Source organism: Ahaetulla prasina, chromosome 3, assembly GCF_028640845.1.
Source record: "Ahaetulla prasina isolate Xishuangbanna chromosome 3, ASM2864084v1, whole genome shotgun sequence".
NCBI classification, from domain to species: domain Eukaryota; kingdom Metazoa; phylum Chordata; class Lepidosauria; order Squamata; family Colubridae; genus Ahaetulla; species Ahaetulla prasina.
In genome coordinates, this window is record NC_080541.1 from 189760417 (window position 1) to 189780047 (window position 19631).

The 19631-nt window shown below is 39.7% G+C and overlaps 1 protein-coding gene across 1 annotated transcript; it reads left to right on the forward strand.

The window, feature by feature from the left end:
• Positions 1–1812: 1812 nt before the first annotated feature.
• Positions 1813–19151, forward strand: LOC131194005 (lysine-specific demethylase 5B-like). The gene is made up of 3 exons (XM_058174530.1): positions 1813–2333; positions 13531–13608; positions 18927–19151. The coding sequence occupies exons 1-3, from the start codon at positions 2196–2198 to the stop codon at positions 19134–19136; spliced, it is 426 nt and encodes a 141-aa protein (XP_058030513.1). The 5' UTR covers positions 1813–2195; the 3' UTR covers positions 19137–19151.
• Positions 19152–19631: the final 480 nt, after the last annotated feature.

The window sequence follows — 19631 nt, forward strand, 5'->3', positions numbered from 1 at the left end:
GACTTTTTCCTAGCCGCCCAGCATAGAACCCCAAGCACAGCCACTGGGAAAAGCCCAGCCGAATTGCTAATGGGACGAAACTCCGTGCCCACTTGATCGCTTGAACCCCATTACACACCCGAGGGTTACAAGGGGAGCTAGAAAACAAGGAAATGAGCATAGGCGACCGGGTGTGGGCCCGAAACTATGGGGACGGCCCTAGTTGGCTCGCAGGACAAGTAACAAGAGTAACAGGGCCAAAATCGTATGTGGTAGAACTACCAGACAACCGAATGTGGCGGCGCCACATAGATCAGTTAAGGAAACGAATAACTGACCAAACCAACCAACAGAGACAGGTAATGACCAATACCACTTTGAATCCACAGCTGACAATGACCCGGGAGGCGCAAGACTTAGCTGAGGTCCCAGAGTTCCAGCGACGCCATCAGGTCCCCGAGGGAAACAGCAAGGAAAATCCCAAAATTAATCCAAAGCCGGATGGCCAAGAAAAAGAGTCGGCCAATAATCCAGAGCCCGATGGCCCAGAGAAAGAGCTGGGAGGAGAAAACAGCCCCTCCGACCAGCTCGAAACACCACCCAGAACTGAACCGCGCAGGTCAGAAAGAACTAGGAGACGCCCAGGTTATTTGCGTGACTACGTCGAAAAATAACATGTAAATAAATATGTAAATAAGACCAAGTGTTTTCTGGGAGGGGAGGAGTGTTATGTATTAACAGTTGTGCCTTTAAATATTTGAGCAGGAAATCAGCACGTTGCTGATTGGACGAAGCCTCCAGCAGAACTGTATAAAAGGAGAGGTTTTTCTCCCAGCCTGTTGCTGGGTTCACCATATATTAAAGAGCTGTTGTCACTACCCTGGTCTCCAGCCTCGTTACTTCCCGAACATAACACTATTGATAGTTGCATGTACCCTACCTTTTTGGAATGCTTCTTTTTCATAATGCCAACTTTTCTTTAAAGAGTTACAAATACATCAATCCCATCCCTCTTCGTGTGCATTGTTCCGTTGCATCAGACATGTATCTTTTTATTAAAGGTTTTATTTACAAAAAATATTTCACTAAAGTCCTACTTATGACCACCTGAAGCTTAAAACTTGATAAAAAATTGCTAATCAGTTCAACAATAGCATAATAAAACAAATGTAGCTGTCTATGGCATTTCCTCATCTCAGGGCTGGTGGAGAGGACGCAGATGAATTATTGTATTTGGACTGAATGATCAGAGGGGTGTGTGCGCCAGAAATTTGCCTTTAAGGTGAAAACTGTGTCTGAGAATTTGTCAGGCGGCTTATTTTGTTTTCATGTGTCATGTTTTATTATATCTAGAGAACCTTAGTAGCTCAGACACAAAATGGCCTTATTCAGACCAAAATAACTACTGAGATTGATTTTATAGCTATTGGGGGGGGGGAGGTAACAGGGCAGGCATAAATTAAAGCTGCAGGTAAAGTATGGACTGAATCAATTGTGCACATGGCTGCAAGAGTTTGTGCACCCAGGCCAAGCAAAACACACCCGTTAGTCATAGCAATTTAAGCCAAGGGCCTAGTCTTCACAGTCCCATGCATCCTCGACTGGTGGTGTATATATTTATACAAACTAAAGTTAACTACGTTTATTTAGTAGAAACTGGCTTGACTGAACCAGTTCGAACAATGGGGGACTGCTCGCCATTGGGCCTTTAAGACCGGCCCTCGTTTCCAATTCGTCGCCGTGGGAGCCACGGTACCGAAGCCGAGAGCTTTTCTTCGCGTCAACCTGCGATCCTTCTGGGCCCAATAGACCCTAAACTCCAGTCCGAGTAGCCGGGGGAAGAGACCTTCTGCAAGTGGGAGCCTAGTACAGCCCCATTTTCTGTGAACTACTTTGGAAGAGTTTTACAGCCTGTATCCCGACCCACAAACAAAGGGGTGAGAAGGAGAAGGAGGGCTTGGCACCCCATGTGGTGAGAACGAACGCCAGCCCCTAAGAAAAAGCAGCTGTGTGTTTGTGCGTGTGTGATAGTGGTGGTGGAGGGGCACTTTTCATAGAGCGTCCTCATCCGCGGACTCTTTTTCCTCCTCCCTCCCTTTTGCGCGGAGGCACATCGTCCATTCTAGAGGTGTTCAGCGACGCTTTGGCTGTTGGGGGATTGTTCGGAACGGTTGCTGGAGTCGGAGGTGCCCGTCCTGCCGGCCATCTAGCTGGCCATGGCCGAGTTCCTGCCGCCGCCAGAATGCCCTGTTTTCGAGCCCACCTGGGAAGAATTCGCGGACCCTTTCGGCTTTATCCACAAGATCCGGCCCATCGCCGAGCGGACCGGGATCTGCAAGGTGCGGCCACCACCGGTGAGTAAACCTTGGGGACGGCCCGCGGGAGAGGGGCGATCTCTTGCCCTCCCCATCCCAACCAGGCATTGAGGGGGGGTTGAAGCCGTACGTGAAAATAAGCTGGGGGGGGGAACTCGTCCCCCGGGCCACTCGCCCCCTTTCGACGCTCTCCTCCCGGGACCCCAAGTAGTTCCCGTCTTCCACTGAAGTCGCTTGCCGGCCGTCCCCCTCCGTGCCTGCTCCGAAACTTTCTCCCAACTCCCCTTTCTTCCTCCTCGCACGAAGCTTCCACTCCTCTCGTTGTCCCACGCCCGCGTCACTAGGGGTGGGGGGGGAGGGAAAGTGCGCCCTTCCCTAGGAGGGATTCCCAACTATCCATCTGTTCAGGGTCGGTGGGGCTCGAGGCTTTCCTAGGTGGGGGGACGGGGGACAACGGAGCGGGAGGGGGAGCCCCTTCCTCGCCTTGCTATCCTAGGAGGTCCGGTGTCCTAAAAAGCTTTGTGTGCTTTTCAGGTCGACTTGTTTTTGTAGCTCTCCCCCCCCCCCAATCCTACCCCACTCGGCTGAGAGGAGAGAGAGAGTTGGGGTGTCGTTTGGCCGCCCTTGTAAGCAAAGACGGGTTTCGAGGCTCGGTTCTCCGTGGGAGACCCATAAATATGGCTGCCGGCGAGCTCCCACATTGCTCTCGCTTCGGTCCCCGACTCCACTCGAGAAACTCCGCCGCAATCCGCGGGTCCGAATAAAGTTCCCTTGCGCGGTACAACCGACGGTCTTGGAAGCACAACACATACACACACACAAAGCGTACTTTTATAGCATTTCTTTTCTTTCCCTCTCCCTCCCCCCCCCTCCGTTCTCACGCACGAAACAATTCTAAGCTGCTGCGTTTTTAGATCAAAAGGAAGAAGTTCTCTCGGGGTTGTTTTTGAAGGGCCTTCTCTGGATGACTTCTCCGAGGGTCGCTAGTGGGCAGTGCCTTTAAATAGCGGTTGAAGCTTTTGTTTCTATCCAAGAAGAGCTAACAACAGTAGGCATCATGGATGCAGCAGCTTCAGACATGTTTTCAACTTCATAAAGGGTTTTAAAAACTTCCCTGCAGGACTAGATTTATGTTTTCTTCTTGCAGGCCGGTAATGGAACATGTATGCTGGATGGTATTTTTTTTTTTTGAACAAATGTGGAGTTCTACAAGGCAGGAGGCTCAAAAGAAATTGTATAGCTATAAAGAGACAACCAGTTCATAAAGTTGGATATTTTGAAAGTTTTGTGCCTAGTCAGGTACTTTGTCAAACAAAGTTTAAGCTGTGTCAAATTCTTAGAGTTACACTGCTGCTTTCAATATAAATATTTTGAGCAATCATTGTGTAAAGACCAAAATGAGACAGCTGCTTGGGTGTTGTCCTCCATGTTGGCATTGTGGTTGAGCTAAAGCTGAATATTTCCTTATTTCCCTCTTTTCTGTACCTATAAAAAAAATTTTGTGGCCATTCAGAACCCATCTGGCTTGATTTTAATAAAAGTATCCACAATTTAAAGTTGAAATTAAATATATTGCATTGGAGTTTGGAGAAATATTTTCTTTTAGAATCCTAGGCAGACATGGCCACCATTTTAGAGTGCAATACATAGTGGGAAGGGTGATAAGTCTCCATCATTAAAAATATTATCAGGCACTACAGGCTGCAAGAGGGTAGGTTTGAGTAAAACAGCTGTTAATTATTTTTTATTGTTACTGGCTGTGGCTTTATTACTACGATTACTTGAATTTGGTGAAAAAGATTAAATATGGATCAGAAGGAAGTATCTGAAAAATCTCATGTTTGGTTCTTAAAAGGAGAGTTACGTATTCCTTCCACCAAAAATATCTTCATTTACGAGACCAAATGGCTTCAGGCAGCATTCATTATAGTGAGGGATCCTTAAAAGCATTTAATTTGGAAATTAAAGACATTTGATTGTTAGAAGTTTATTAAAACTTTATCCATGTTCTGTTTTGGATACATTTGAAAATAACTTTAGTCAACATAACTGGAGAAAGTGGTATGTAGGTTCTGCTAATTAAAAAATACTCATCTTTGTTCCAGTCAGTGATCCACTTATTTCAATAGTTTATTTAAGAGTAGCACTCAGTGGGATAGCACTTACATATTATACAACTTCTGATTTAAAAAGTATATGAAAGATAATATATTTTGTAGATTCTCTAAACTATTTTTCCATTTTTAAATTTGTTATTAAATCAGATAAAATTTCTATATTGTTATGCAAGCCTTTTATTATGTTTTACAGACACTTTAAATTCTAGTATTTTGGGGCAGCTTTGTACACGTTGAGATACAGTTCAAAAACTGGGATGACCAAATGGTAGCTGAATTACCTGGGAGTTTTGTCAGTTAAGGCCAGGTTTTAAAATAAAATCCAGTTTATTTTAGAAAATGGACTGAAAATAAGTGAGAAACATGTTTCATATAAATTGATGCGCTATTGTGGAAAAATAAAACTAATTTGTTTTTTGAGGTATTTTTCAAGAAAAAAACTATTTTCCATGCCTGGTCTCTGAATTTGTTATCTCACACTGTCAGAGAACATGCCTTCCACATTTGAAACCCTTTTTATAAGTAATACCACTTTTATAATAAAGCCTAGTTGTGTATAACAGAGGTCATATTGGACAATATATCTTGTTTGTAGATCAGTATATAGAATATAATGTGTACCATGATTACACAGTCTGCTTTGATGCATTTATTGCTGATACTTAAAATAAACAAGCTCCAAATTTTTTCTGGATTTGGCAGTCAATTGTTCTAGAAAATGCATATATCATTTTGAAGAGGCACACTAACCTTATGTGCATAAGCGGCTTTCATTTTCCATAATGCGTGGAAAAGTCTAAAATTATGTTTATCTGGCCTGAATGTTTGTGTGGATCTCATAGACTGTTATTTTTTAATAATATAATCTAATGAAAAAATTAAAAGTATGCTGACATAAATGTAATTTTCCTGCAGACTAAACTTATGTGCAGGTGATACAAATAGTATATTTTCAGAAATTTAAATTGTCATGGGGAATTTTATAAAAACTTAAGGAAAACATTTTTAAATAATGCTATGAATTTTTTTTAAAAAATCAATTAAATTAAAAAAAAGGAAAGTGCTTCAGTATTTCAAAACCCTTACTGCCCACCATAAAAGCTGGAACGCCCACTAGTGGGCGGTAGGGACCAGGTTGACTACCACTGACTTAGAGGTTATTTTAGAGATTACAATTTTGAGCATCACACATCTAGACATACTTTGAGCTATTTTATTTTAATATTTATATTTATTAGAACTGCAATTCATTTTTCAAAATGATAAGACAACAGAATTTTCAACATATCTCAAACAGATATGTTGTACTTCATAAACAGTGTGTCTATGCACTAGAGCCGTGATGATGAGCCCATGGCACATGTGCCAGAGGTGATGCTTAGAGCCCTCTCTGTGGGCTCTAAGACACCATCGCCTCAGCTCAGCTCCTCCGCGTTTCTCTGTGGCGTTTCTTGCTGTTTGCAGAAGTTTCCCTGCAAACAAAACAGAAGCTCACAAAAGAAAAAGATTTTGCAGAGCTTCCAGTGTTGTGATGTCCTGCCTCCTGCCAGCCAGCTGGTCTTTGGGTTGCTGCTGCACACGCATGCGCGCACCCAGAGAGAGAGAGACTTGCACTTTGGGCACGGCCTGTAAAAGGTTCGCCATTACTGCACTAGAGCACTAAATTATATTAATTCCTGAAATGAGATTTTCAGTTATAACAATTGATTACACACACTATTTTATTGAGTCCTATATTAGATTATTTTCCTGATGTTTCTTGATTTTTCTGATGATATCTGTCTCCCATATTTCTACTTAGGGTAGGTTTCCATATGTTGCCTTTTAGATATGTGGCTTTCAATTCCCAGAATTTCCTAACATAGTCATTGGTGAATATTCTGAGAATTAGGAATTTAAATTATTACATTATTTTTGAGTTTAAATAGGATACTTCCTCTACATTGTAGCATTCAGTTAGTCAAATTGTGATTAATCAAGATCTAAATCTTGAATTAAAGCAGCTGTAGCAAGCTTGTGAATCAAGTAATTCTAGTTAGCTGTAACCAATTATGTTCTGATGACATGGCAAAAAAAATAGTAAAGGCTGTTTAGTGGAGTTATTTGCACCATATTTGATCTTCTGGTTTAAGCAGAATTGATAAAAAAGTTGTACAGTTTTTTTCTGAATAGGAAGAGGTCAAATTTAAACAATTGTGTCATAATTAACATAAAATCCATTTCAAAAAACGGAAAATCTGTATCATACTTTATATTACTAATCCAGAATTCCATCTAAAGAGCTGCTTTTTGCTGGTTTCTGCATCATAAATGCCAGCTAATTAAAGAGCAGTTGTTAAGTTAAATGGGAGGGATGATGGTTTCTATAGAATTCTGCCCAGGTGGTAAATGAATCTTTACTTCCAATCTTAAAACGTTTTACAATTCTTATGAACTAAATTAAATTGGGAAGCTGTTTTTGTGAACCATTCGATGTATTAATGTTGCTTTAGCTGTGTTACCTTTTATCCTCTTAATATTTAGAAAATATGGTGGTGAATTTTAGTATGTGCTGACCCAGATGTTTTTCTTTGATGTTTTGAGAGTTATTGCTCTCATAAGTTTATTATTGTTTACCTCAGTTCACCTTCAAGCTCATTTTTGCCATAGTTCTATACATAGTTCTATACATTGTTAAACAGTTTTATAGCTCATAAAATGTGGATTACAATAATTGCTCACTATCAAAATTTGTATTTCCTAATATTAAAAAAAAACCAATTATTTCTCATTGAGTTTATATGACACCTAATGTCAGAAGTGATAGGTTACTTCATTTATCGTTACATATATTTTCTTCACTATGAAAGAGATGGCAAATTTCCTACTGCAAGTTAAATCCAGAAGTTGCCACTGAAAACACCAGGTCCAGATTATGTGAAGTGACAAAATATTATTCTTAGATTATGGTTGAAAAAAATATCTAGAAACCATAGTTGTTGATAGGGTAATGAAAGCTTTAAATTTCTCTTTGGTGTGAAGAAGAGGGAAGTGCATAAACCCAGGCATATGCCACCTAATTCATGTAACAACCTATAATGGCTCTGAACCAGGGCAATCTGAATTGCCCTGGTTCTATCCCATCTGCTGATAAGTACATGATTCTTGCTTCATAGCTGAATCAGTCTCAATATCATTTGCCTCACTGTATTTTTATTAGTCTTAAAATATTAAAACATTTTAATCTTTATAATAAAATTCTTAAAAGTAAAAATAATCTTCATTTCTTGATATGACAACACATATGTTGCATACCATCTTTTTAAAGAAATGAAACCTTTGTGTTATATCAAGACGATACTGAACTCTAATCTACATAAACTGACAAAAACACTTGTAAAAGATAGTCTAGTGTTATCATTAAAAGCAGGGTAAGCATCTGATCGGATGCAGTGACTCAGTGGCTAAGACACTGAGCTTGTCGATCAAAAGGTCAGCAGTTCGAATCCCTAGTGCTGCATTACAGGGTGATGTTACTTGTCCCAGCTTCTGCCAACCTAGCAGTTTGAAAGCATGTAAAAAATGCAAGTAGAAAAATAGGGACCACCTTTGGTGGGAAGGTAACAGTGTTTTGTGCACCTTTGGCATTTAGTCATGCTAGTCACATGACCACGGAGTTGTCTTTGGACAGCACTGGCTCTTCGGCTTTGAAACGGAGATGAGCACTTCCCCTAGAGTCGGGAACGACTAGCACATATGTGCGAGGGGAACCTTTACCTTTAAGCATCTGATTCTATGGTGATCTGCATTGTAGTTTCCATTATTCCTGGGGCAGAGTTTACAATACAAAGCTGTTTTCATCAATCTGCTCTCTTTCATCCTCAGTGGATGGCTATGGATCCAGTCGTTCCATTATTCCTTGTTTAAAAATCCATTCTCATTTCTATTCCAGATCCTCTTCCTACCTTCCTACTTACCATTTCTCTCAGTGACCTGGATGTGATTGTTTGATTCCTCAAGAAAATCTGTAATTTCTGCTAAAGAGATTGTTATACCATTATGTCTTTCATTCAAAGTCCTTATTTGCAGTTCTGGTGAAACCATATATAGACTGTATGATGGTTTGGATATGATCTGTAAACTTTTCAGTACAATTTATTCAGAGGTAGTATTTTTCCTTTTCAGCAATTTAGAAGATAATTTTGCAAACTGACAATTCTTGAAAGTCTTCTCTCCGATTATATTAATGCTTTTAGCTTGCCTTTCCATTACAGTACTGAGAAGACTTAATAATTTTTATGTATTGCTTCATCTAAACCATATTGAAGTTTGGAAGTCCAGTATTTCCTGAAAGAAAATATATTATTGTCTTTCATAATATAAGATTACATGTTCTACTATTGCCTTTAACAGATATAAACCAACCTGATGCTTTTTGTGGACATGTGGAGGCAGGCCTGTTTTATGATGAAGTAGAGAGCATCTAGTGAAGGCATCTAGTGCTGTGAGGACAGCCTGGAGTCATACATTGCATACATTAAGAAACTTGGTGTATATAAAACCTTAAAATCCAAATATAGAAAATTATGAATCAGTAACTGTAGTACAACCTGTGATATTGTAACTGTATTGGATTTAATATTATTACATAATGAACTACGTTGGTTTTTTTGTATGCAAAGCAACAAATAATACTTAAATTAGTGAATTTTTATATGATTTACCATTAGTGAAGCAAGCTATTGTTTCAGAAAAAGGTTACTGCTATATCCTGATTATATCAATCTGTAATATGTATGAATGAACAATAAAAGAAACAAATATAGAACAAATAATTATTTTAAAAAGTTGGCAAAGTGAACTGATCAGAATGTTTCCAAATCTTTAGCAAAGTAACATATATAAGTAATGCATTAGATGTACAGGGAGTTCTTGACTTATAACCGTAATGAAGTCCATTAAGGTTGGAAGTTGTAATGGTTATAAAGCAGGGCATCATATGACTGACCTAATTTTATGGCATTTTTTGCAATAGTCATTAAGTGAACTACCAGTCCCTAAGCAAACCCATTGATTGCACTGAATGGTTTTGCTGAAAAACAGAAATACAGCTGATAAAGTTCTACAGAGGAATTATTGAGTCTGTCATCTGCACCTCTATAACTGTCTGGTTTAGTTCTGCAACCCAAAAGGCTGACACAGACTTCAGAGGCTAATTAGAACTGCAGAAAAAACAATTACTACCAACCTGCCTTCCATTGAGGACCTGTATACTGCAGGCGTCAAAAAGAGGGCTGTGAAAATATTCACAGACCCCTTGCATACTGGACATAAATTTTTTCAACTCATACCCTCAAAACAACACTATAGAGCACTGCACACCAGAACAACTAGATACAAGAACAATTTTTCCCCGAATGCCATCACTCTGCTAAACAAATAATTCCTGCAACACTGTCAAACTAGTTACTAAGTCTGCATTACTATTAAATCTTTTCATCGTTCCTATCACCCATCTCTTCCCACTTATGACTGTAACCTTGTTGCTGGTATCCTTAAGATCTATATTGACTGTTTCCCTATGACTATCATTAAGTGTACTACCTTATGATTCTTGACAAATGTATTTTTTCTTTTATGCACACCGAGAGCATATGCACCAAGAAAAATTTCTTGTGTGTCCAATCACACTTGGCCAATAAAGAATTCTAAATAATTCTAAATAAACCCCAGTTTTTGGAAAAAACAAAAAATGCAGTCATATGACATTGGGATGGACTATAAAATTGAAGAGCTTATTTTGTGTAAGTTTCAGAAATAAGATATTAATAGGATACAAACATAGAAGTAGATATTAAATTGACCATATACTGTATCAGGGAACATTTTATTAAACAGATCACAAAATCCTATTTAGCTAATATATTTATGGTTACTATGTTCTTAGAGAAAAAAGATGAGAATAATATTTCAAAGGAACATATAACATGGTGAAGGAACAACTGCCTTTTCAATTATTGGAGGTTTTTTAAAAAAATAATGTAACAATAATAGAAAGGTGAACTTTGTAGAGAAAACTAGGATTCATTGCATAAATTCTTCCTTGCTGATATATTTTCTGAGTGTTTTTCTTTTCAGTTCAACTTCTGAAACCAAAAATGAATCCAAATGGGAAGGAAGGAAATGGTCTTGTGGGAGGCATTTCTAGGAAAAATGGGCAAACACTCAGTATTTCAATTTTTCTTCCTTTTTGTACGCTGATCCAGCTCTACTCTTATTTTTGGCATTTTGTTCTTCCCCAAAACTATAAGATTGGGACCACATTTTTGTTGGAAACAGATTTGAAGAATATTCATGTATCATATAACTGGCAGATGTTGGAATGTTTACGCTATGAGACATTTTTAATCTGCTTTGATAGATAGTTATACTATCTATCAAATACTATACTATACTATACTATACATCATCTGTAGAGCAATGCAGGTTTTCAAGAGGGTGTTTGGCTTCAATGAAGGCTTGAAGCTATTTTATAAAGCAAGATGACCCTCTCATTTTTAACACCAAAATAGCTGTGTTGCTTTGTTTTACTTTTTCTCTGACAATTTTCCAGAAGTTCTAGTAACTCGGTGTTCCCCAACCTTTCTGGTTCATTGGACTGGCAGAGAACTCAGCAGGGGCAAATAGTTTGGTGCTCACACCTGCCACCACTTGCACAACCCAGTTCCAAATGGGCTACAGCTTGGCAGCAGGCTACGGATCAGAGATTGGGGATCCCTGTAGTAACTGGAAGACTCTTCTGCACATGTGCAGAAGCCTTTCCATTTTACAAGAAAGCTACTAATAGCATCCTTCAGTCATTGAAATGATGATTAAAATTTTAAGAAGCTATGAAACAACTAGCCAATAGCAAATTGTGTTACATTTTGGTCTCAAGAAGAAGTGTCTCATTACCTGTGCTGAATAGACAACTTTGTAAAGGTGAAGCCTCATATGGAAGTAACACAGTAGTGTATTCTTTGACTTGGCTTGTAGTTTTAGCTAGTGGTAACGAGACAAGGATGCCAAAATTACTGTGATGAGATCATCTCCATTACTAAACATCTTCCCACTATACATTAATGGGGCAAATTCCATATTCTGTTGTTCTGCTAATTGTTGTATGCTAAATAGATAAATTTAGCATACATAAATAGCACACTGTCATTATGAAAAAAAATCAAAATAGCAATATGGATTAAAATCTGAGTGACTCAGTTTCTAATCCCCTGCCAGCAATGAATCTTAATACATAAAAATGTGCCTATCATTTTTTCTCATTTTCAGTCACTTTAACTATGCTGATGGGATAAGGATTGAAATATAACTATTTACTTGTATACAATTGACCTGTATTGAGAGGATGCAGTCTTCTGAAAATTCATTTGGAATAAATTTCAGTAGTGCATAGGTGATTTTTTTTTTGCCATATAAAGAAGTTCATTATTTATTTATCAATTCAGTTAAGCCTTGCTCCCTGGAAAGAGGTCTCCCACAAGATCCAGATGGTCCCCACTCTGTTGCTATTTAGAAGAGCTGTAAAGGACTGGGTCTTCACCCATGTCTTTGGCAAGGAAGAGTGAGACCCCTCCATCATGCTTGATATATTTTATATTTTATTGGTTTTATTGTAATTTGATTGTAAGTTGGGTGGAATACTGTTTTAATAAAAGATATTATTGCCATCCATCTATGTAAAAAATACTGGTCAACCAACAAAATAAAAACAAGGTATTACAGTAAAACAAATCAAGTAAAGCTACAACAAGGCTCAGTAAAGTAGTCATTGACTTTTTATGGTGTTTGCATGTGGTCACTTGACTAATTTATGAAATTTTGCTGAAAACTGGCACTTACTTCCATTTTTGACAAAAAATACTGATAGTGAGTGAATAAAGGGGGGGGAGGTTTTTCTATCCTGCCGTTACTATTTCTATGAATAACTTAAAGTGGTGAACATATCAAATATTCTTCCCTCCTCCTATTTTCCCCACAATAACAACCATGTGAGGTGAGTTAGACTAAGAGAGAATGACTGGCCCAAAGTCACCCAGCCTAAAGCAGACCTAGAACTCAGTCTCCTGGTTTCTAGCTTGATGCCTTAACACTAAACCAAACTGACTCTTGTTTAATGACCACAGCATTTGCTGACTGATCACTGCATAAAATTGTGTTCGTCACATGGTGACTTGCTTTATAACCATTACAGTTTACTATCATAATTAGCCAGGCTCCATTACAGTTATAAGTCGAGGACTACCTGTAAAACTACAAAGCCACTGGTCACATAAATTTCTACCAGAGTCCCCATAGTAACATCCCAACTCCATTGTTTGGAGGAAGAGCTGGGTTTTCATGGCCTTATGAAAGATCAATAGATTGGGAACTGGGAATTGTCCATATTTCAAACACTTCAGATAGGTGCCATATAGAGAAGACATGCTTTCAATGATTCATCTTTGTTTTAGCAACAATGATTGTTTTAGCAACAATGCCCAGAACATGTCCACCTTGCTAGATCTGGAAGGACAGACTAAAACCATCAGAGAAAGATAATTTTGCAAGTAAACTGGTCCCATGCTGTGTAGGGTTTTAAAACACATTGAAACCCACAAATCTACTGGGAGCTTACAGCTCATATAGTGGTAGTGTTCAAAAACACGGAAGAAGATTTGGATTTAATTATACAAGTTCACTTTCTGGCGCTGCATTTAAATTGATATTTTAAACAAGTGAGTAAATACCATATTTTCCAAAAAACCAAGGAAAATTACTTGTACTATATTTAAAACTAATCTGATACACTAATTTTTAACATGAAGTCATTTAATTATCAGATTGCAGGCAATATTAAAATATAAAACAAATGTTCTTAGTACATCACCTGCTCCCAGGAGACAAAAGGAATCGAAGATAGGGCAGTGAGCACTAATATATTTGCTTGATCCTTATTGCTGTGATTTCCAAATTGCCCTTCTCAATCATAGCGTTTGTAAGATGTAATCCACCATTATACTTTTTTCAGTTAAATTTCTCAATATCTGAAAATGCAGTAAAAACTGTTTCAGATCAAACTTACTATTTTTCTTTTTTTTTTTTAGGACTGGCAGCCTCCATTTGCATGTGATGTTGATAAACTTCATTTTACTCCAAGAATCCAAAGGCTGAACGAATTAGAGGTAATGACCCCAGAAATACAAATGAATGAATTTATACATCATATCATACAGAATTTTGAAATTAAATACAATTAAATGGTTTTCAAATTATTTTTTGTTACAGCATATAGATATTTCAGTGTTCATGACTCAATTATTGGTTTAGAGTCTTAGTCTCAATTTGTTTCAAAGCACACACCATTTTATATATTTATGTTTATATTTTGTTATTACCAAACCCTTTCTGTTAATCTGAAAAGACTTAAACATTGTAGTCTTCCATTCTGGCATCACTTATTGTATTTGCTGCCACTTCTAGCTCAGTAATGTTTAGTATAATAACCAAGTATGAGTCCGGAGTTTTCTTTTTTTATTCTTTACTTAAGTTTCCTTTTTTATGACATGATACTTATTACTTATTTACTTATTTTTATTTATATAGATTTAGAGAATTCCTAACTCTAATCAACTTAGATGCTTTACATCATAATAATCATTTTTTAAAAAACTATATAAGAAATGTAGGCATCCAGGGAAAAAGACATATAAAACAGAACAAAGTCTTATAAGACAAAATCTTACAGGACCTTATCAACTACCCTGCCTCAGAGCCTAGGAGAATATAGGTAGCCCTCAATTTACAACCAGTTGCTTAGCGACTATTTGAAGTTGAGATGGACTCAAAAAAAGCTATTTACAACCCAGATTTGAAGTTCCAATGACCATCCTACCTTCGTGATCACATGATCACACTGTTGCTTAGCAGCAGTTTAATAGTTTAAAACTATTTACAGCATCCTGCAGTCATGTGACTTCAATTTATAATTTCCACCCCCTGGAATCTGGTATTTGCTTCTAGTTTCCAACTAAAATTACTCAGCAAAAAAAAAAAAGGATAAAATCAGGCACAATCACACGGTGACCTGTTTAACAATCGGCATGACTAAGTAATTCCATGCTCAACTACAGTCATAAATCGAGAACTAACTGTAGACAGGTTTTCAGTGACTTTTGGAATAACTGAGTGGGAGCTATGCCACTCTGGGGTGACATTATTTCAAAGTGCTGGTGCTACGAAAGAGAAGATATAACTCCAAAACCCCAGTTGATGACATTGTTAATATTCCAATGTTTTTACTAAGGTGGTGTCAGATTCCAAAATCAAGAAAATCATATTAAAGTTCTTCTAAGCAGTTTCCTTTATTGATCCTCGTTTTCAGAAAGAAATCTTACGAAACTGAAGCAAAGTACTTGCAGCATTTATTTATTTATTTGTTTGTTTGTTTGTTTATATATCTATACCGCCCTTCTCCCAAAGGATTCAGGGCGGTTTACAGCCATATTAAAACAATTTTACAAACATTAAAATGATTTAAAATGAAATATTTAAATTTGGGCTGATTCCTTAAAACCCATTTAAAATTCCCAATTAAAACTATCAGGCCAGTCCTGCACAATGAAATAACCATGTTTTCAGCTCACGTCGGAAAGTCCGGAGATCAGGGAGTTGGCGAATACCAGGTGGTAATTCGTTCCAGAGGGTTGGGGTCCCCACAGAGCCCTCCCCCTGGGGGTCGCCGGCCGACATTGTCTAGCCGACGGCACCCCGAGGAGGCCCACTCTGTGGGAGCGCACTGGTCCCTGGGAGGCCGTCGGTCGCAGTAGGTGGTCCCGTAAATAGCCAGGTCCCATGCCATGAAGTGCTTTAAAGGTGGTAACCAGTACCTTGAATTGCACCCAGAAGATCACCGGAAGCCAGTACAGCCTGCGCAGGAGTGGTGTTATATGGGAGCCTCGATTTGCTCCCTCTATTACCCGTGCGGCTGCATTCTGGACCAGCTGAAGCCTCCGGGTGCTCTTCAAGGGGAGCCCCATGTAGAGAGTATTACAGTAGTCCAGACGGGAGGTAACAAGGGCATGGGTGACCATGCATAGGGCATCCCGGTCTAAGAAGAGATGCAACTGGCGAATCAGGCGAACCTGATAGAAAGCTCCTCTGGCGACGGCCGTCGTTTTATCTTCCAACGACAGCCGAACATCCAGAAGAACGCCCAGATTGCGGACCTTCGCCGTGGGGGCCAATGACTTGCCTCCCACAGTCAGTGATAGAATCAGCTGATTATACTGGGATGCCGGCATCCACAGCCACTCGGTCTTGGAAGGGTTGAGCCAGAGCCTGTTTCTCCCCATCCAGACCCACACGGCCTCCAGACACCAGGACATCACTTTGACGGCTTCGTTGGGGTGGTTTGGGGTGGAAATGTACAGCTGCGTATCATCAACGTACAGATGACACTGCACCCCAAAACCATGGATGATCTCTCCCAGTGGGTTCATATAGATATTGAACAAGAGGGGTGAGAGGACCGACCCCTGTGGCATCCCACATAGGAGGTGCCTCACGGTCGACCTCTGCCCCCCACCAACACCGTCTGCGATCGGCCTGAGAGGAAGGAGGAGAACCACCGAAAAACAGTGCCTCCCACCCCCAACCCCTCAAGCCGCCGCAGCAGGATACCATGGTCGATGGTATCAAAAGCTGCCAAGAGATCTAATAGGACCAGGGCAGAGGAACAACCCCTGTCCCGGGCCCTCCAGAGATCATCCACCAACGCGACCAAAGCCGTCTCTGTGCTGTACCCAGGTCGGAAACCGGACTGGAATGGGTCCAGATAGACAGTTTCATCCAGGTACAGAGGGAGCTGGTATGCAACCACACTCTCAATAACCTTCGCCACAAAGCGAAGGTTGGAGACCGGACGGTAGTTCGCTAAAACAGCCGGGTCCAGGGAAGGCTTCTTGAGGGGGGGGTCTCACCACCGCCTCTTTCAAGGCAGCCGGAAAGACACCCTCTCTCAAAGAAGCGTTAATAATTCCCTGGAGCCAGCCTCGTGTAACCTCCTGTGTGGCCACTACCAGTCAGGAGGGACACAGGTCCAGTAAACGTGGTTGCTCTCAACCTCCTCAGTATCCTGTCCATGTCCTCAGGAGCCACAGGATCAAACTCCTCCCAGCTGACAACCTCAAGACCTGCCCCCGTCCCCCCGTCTGAATCTACCCAGTCTGTGTCCAGCCCCTCCCAAATCTGAGCGATTTTATCGTTCAGATACTGTCCAAAATCCTAAGCACGACCTTGCAAGGGGTCCTCCCTAGCCCCCTGAGAGAGAAGGGAGCGGGTCACCCTAAACAAGGCAGCTGGGCGATTATCTGTCGATGCGATGAGAGCGGCGAAATACTCCCGTTTCGCCGTCCTTATTGCCACTAGATAGGTCTGAATATGAGACTGTACTAGTGTTCGATCAGAGTCGGAACGGCTGGCTCTGCAGACACTCTCTAGGCGTCTTTTCCGGCACTTCATCTCTCTCAGCTCCTTGGAAAACCAAGGAGCCGGTCGAGTGCAGCGCCGGGTCAGAGGCCGCAAAGGCACGACGTGGTCCAAGGCCCCTGCTGCCGCCCTTTCCCAGGCGGCGACGAGTTCCTCACTCAGGATTAAACATATATTCTGAGAAATCCTAGAGATGCGCTGTTTTAATTATTTTTCTCCCACACAAACACTCTAAAGCCAGCGAACCTATGTCAAGCGTGCCATGGGTGGCATGCGGAGCCATATTGGTGGGCACAAGAGCATTACCCTAGTTCAGCTGCAGTGTGCATGCGCATGTCGGCTAGCTGATTTTTGGGCCTTCCAGGCCCACCAGAAGTCAGGAAACAAGCTGTTTCCAGTCTCGTGGGGTGGGGAAGGCCCATTTTTCGCTCTCCTCGGGCTCCAGAGGCTTTCTACGAGCCTGGGGAGGGTGAAAACGGCCTTCCTCACTCCCTGGAGGCCGGAAACTCCCTTCGCTTTTAGCACGTGATGGCAAAAAGGTTAGCCATCACTGCTCTAAACTATTCTCACACTCCTCTGTTCTGGGAATTGGGACTACATTCTACAATAGGTATTCTCTTAGCCCAGATTCAGATGATCCAGAATCTGCAGTTTTTGTGACCATTTCCAGTTCAGGAATACAGATTTGAAATTCTTAGCTGCCCTTTTTTGGTTTAACTATCTTAAGTAATTTGAAGTTGTCAGAAATTTGTCTACCTTATTATTCACCCAAACTCTAAATCAGTGGTTCCCTACTGGTATAGTATGAAACTTAATAAGTTGTATAAAATGGACATATGATAAATTATTTAAATACTAATTTAATTAGTAAATGATAATTAATGGACTGTTTGTAAACACATAAACATTATTGGAAAAACAATTTTTTTATTTCTGTGTGATAGAATCCAGTTCATTGAGGCAACGATTGGCAGGGACTTCAAATAGAGAACCTAGATCATTAATGAATAAGTTAGAAATATATAAGCTTGAGTACAAGGGCTGGATACCCCAGTGTTTACATACCTCCTGGTTTTCAATTTGAATTTGACTATAACTATATACCCAGTATATCAGATTCTAATTTTATTTTTGATAATTTCAGTGAGACAGATTTTTTAAAGAAACATTTGTACTTCCTTAGAATACTAGCTGTATTTAAGCAGAAAATGATTGTTCAAATATCACATATGATTGTTTAGAAATATATCTAATACTTCTCTTGTACTGATGTGTTAAGCACTGAAATGTGGATAGGAGAATAAGGAGAATAGGGCCGCGGTGTGGCTCAGGCTGTAAGATAGCCTGTTATTAAACACAGCTGCCTGCAATTACTGCAGGCTCGAGTCCCACCAGGCCCAAGGTTGACTCAGCCTTCCATCCTTTATAAGGCAGGTAAAATGAGGACTCAGATTGTTGGGGGGGCAATAAGTTGACTTTGTATATAAATATACAAACAGAATGAGACTATTGCCTTACACAATGTAAGCCGCCCTGAGTTTTCGGAGAAGGGCGGGATATAAATGTAAAAAAAAAAATTTTTTTTTATGAAATTTATGTGGCCACCCATCTCAATTGCATGACTTTGGGCAGCTAATAATTAAAAACACAATACAAACAATATGCTAAACTATAAATAACATAGCAGCCAGGGAACAACATGTAGCAAACATTCACTCTTAGTATAGCCAAGAAACAAGCTCACCCACAGTAGCAGGGCTCCAGGCTCAATTGCAAAGCCAGATCTTTCCTCAAGGCTTTCTGAAAAGCTAGCAAGGTTGGGATGAATATGATCTCTGAAGAATGATATTCTAGAGAGTGGGCAACAAAGACTTCTCCATTTGAACAGCCAAAGGCCATCTTTTATTTACAGTTTCTTTTGTTCAGCATACAAAATGATTTGAGGAATGCTCACATTGAAACATCAAAATGAAAGCTGATTTCTGTATAATATATCCACTTTATATTTTAATAGGCTCAGACTAGGGTGAAACTGAATTTTCTGGACCAGATAGCAAAGTTCTGGGAACTCCAGGGATGCGCATTGAAAATTCCACATGTAGAAAGAAAAATTCTAGATTTGTTCCAGCTTAACAGGGTAAGTTACACTTTTTGTCAAAATTTAGAAATAGTTTTTAAAGCCACTGAAAGGATGCATTTTCTAGAAATAAAATTCAGATTATAATGTCAACCTTGGGGTGATTGTGGGGGGATACAGGTTTTTTTGCTATGGACAAGGTGCAAATGAGACTTTATTTTACATTGTATATGGGATTTTCAGTTTCAGTTTTTATTTTTAAAAATTTTCAATTTACATAACAATAAATATTTTTAACAGTACCGTGTGGTATCTCTTACAGGTATTTATATTTATTCCTGTACATTTTTGTTTCTCTGTTCTAACCAATTATACCACTTATCCCCCACCTCAAAAAATTCTGCTTCTTCCTTGCCTCTCATTTCTAACGTGAGCCTATGCATCACAGCACATTCTAGTATCTTGTCATTGGCTGGTATATTTTCTAATTTCCAACAGTGAGCATAGACAATTCTCACTGATGTTACTATGTATAAAATAATGTATTGGAGTTGCTTCTTGATCTTTCCGTTAATCATTCCTAATAAAAATAGTTCAGCTTTGAATTCAATTTTTTCTCCTGTTATCTCCTGCAGCCATCTC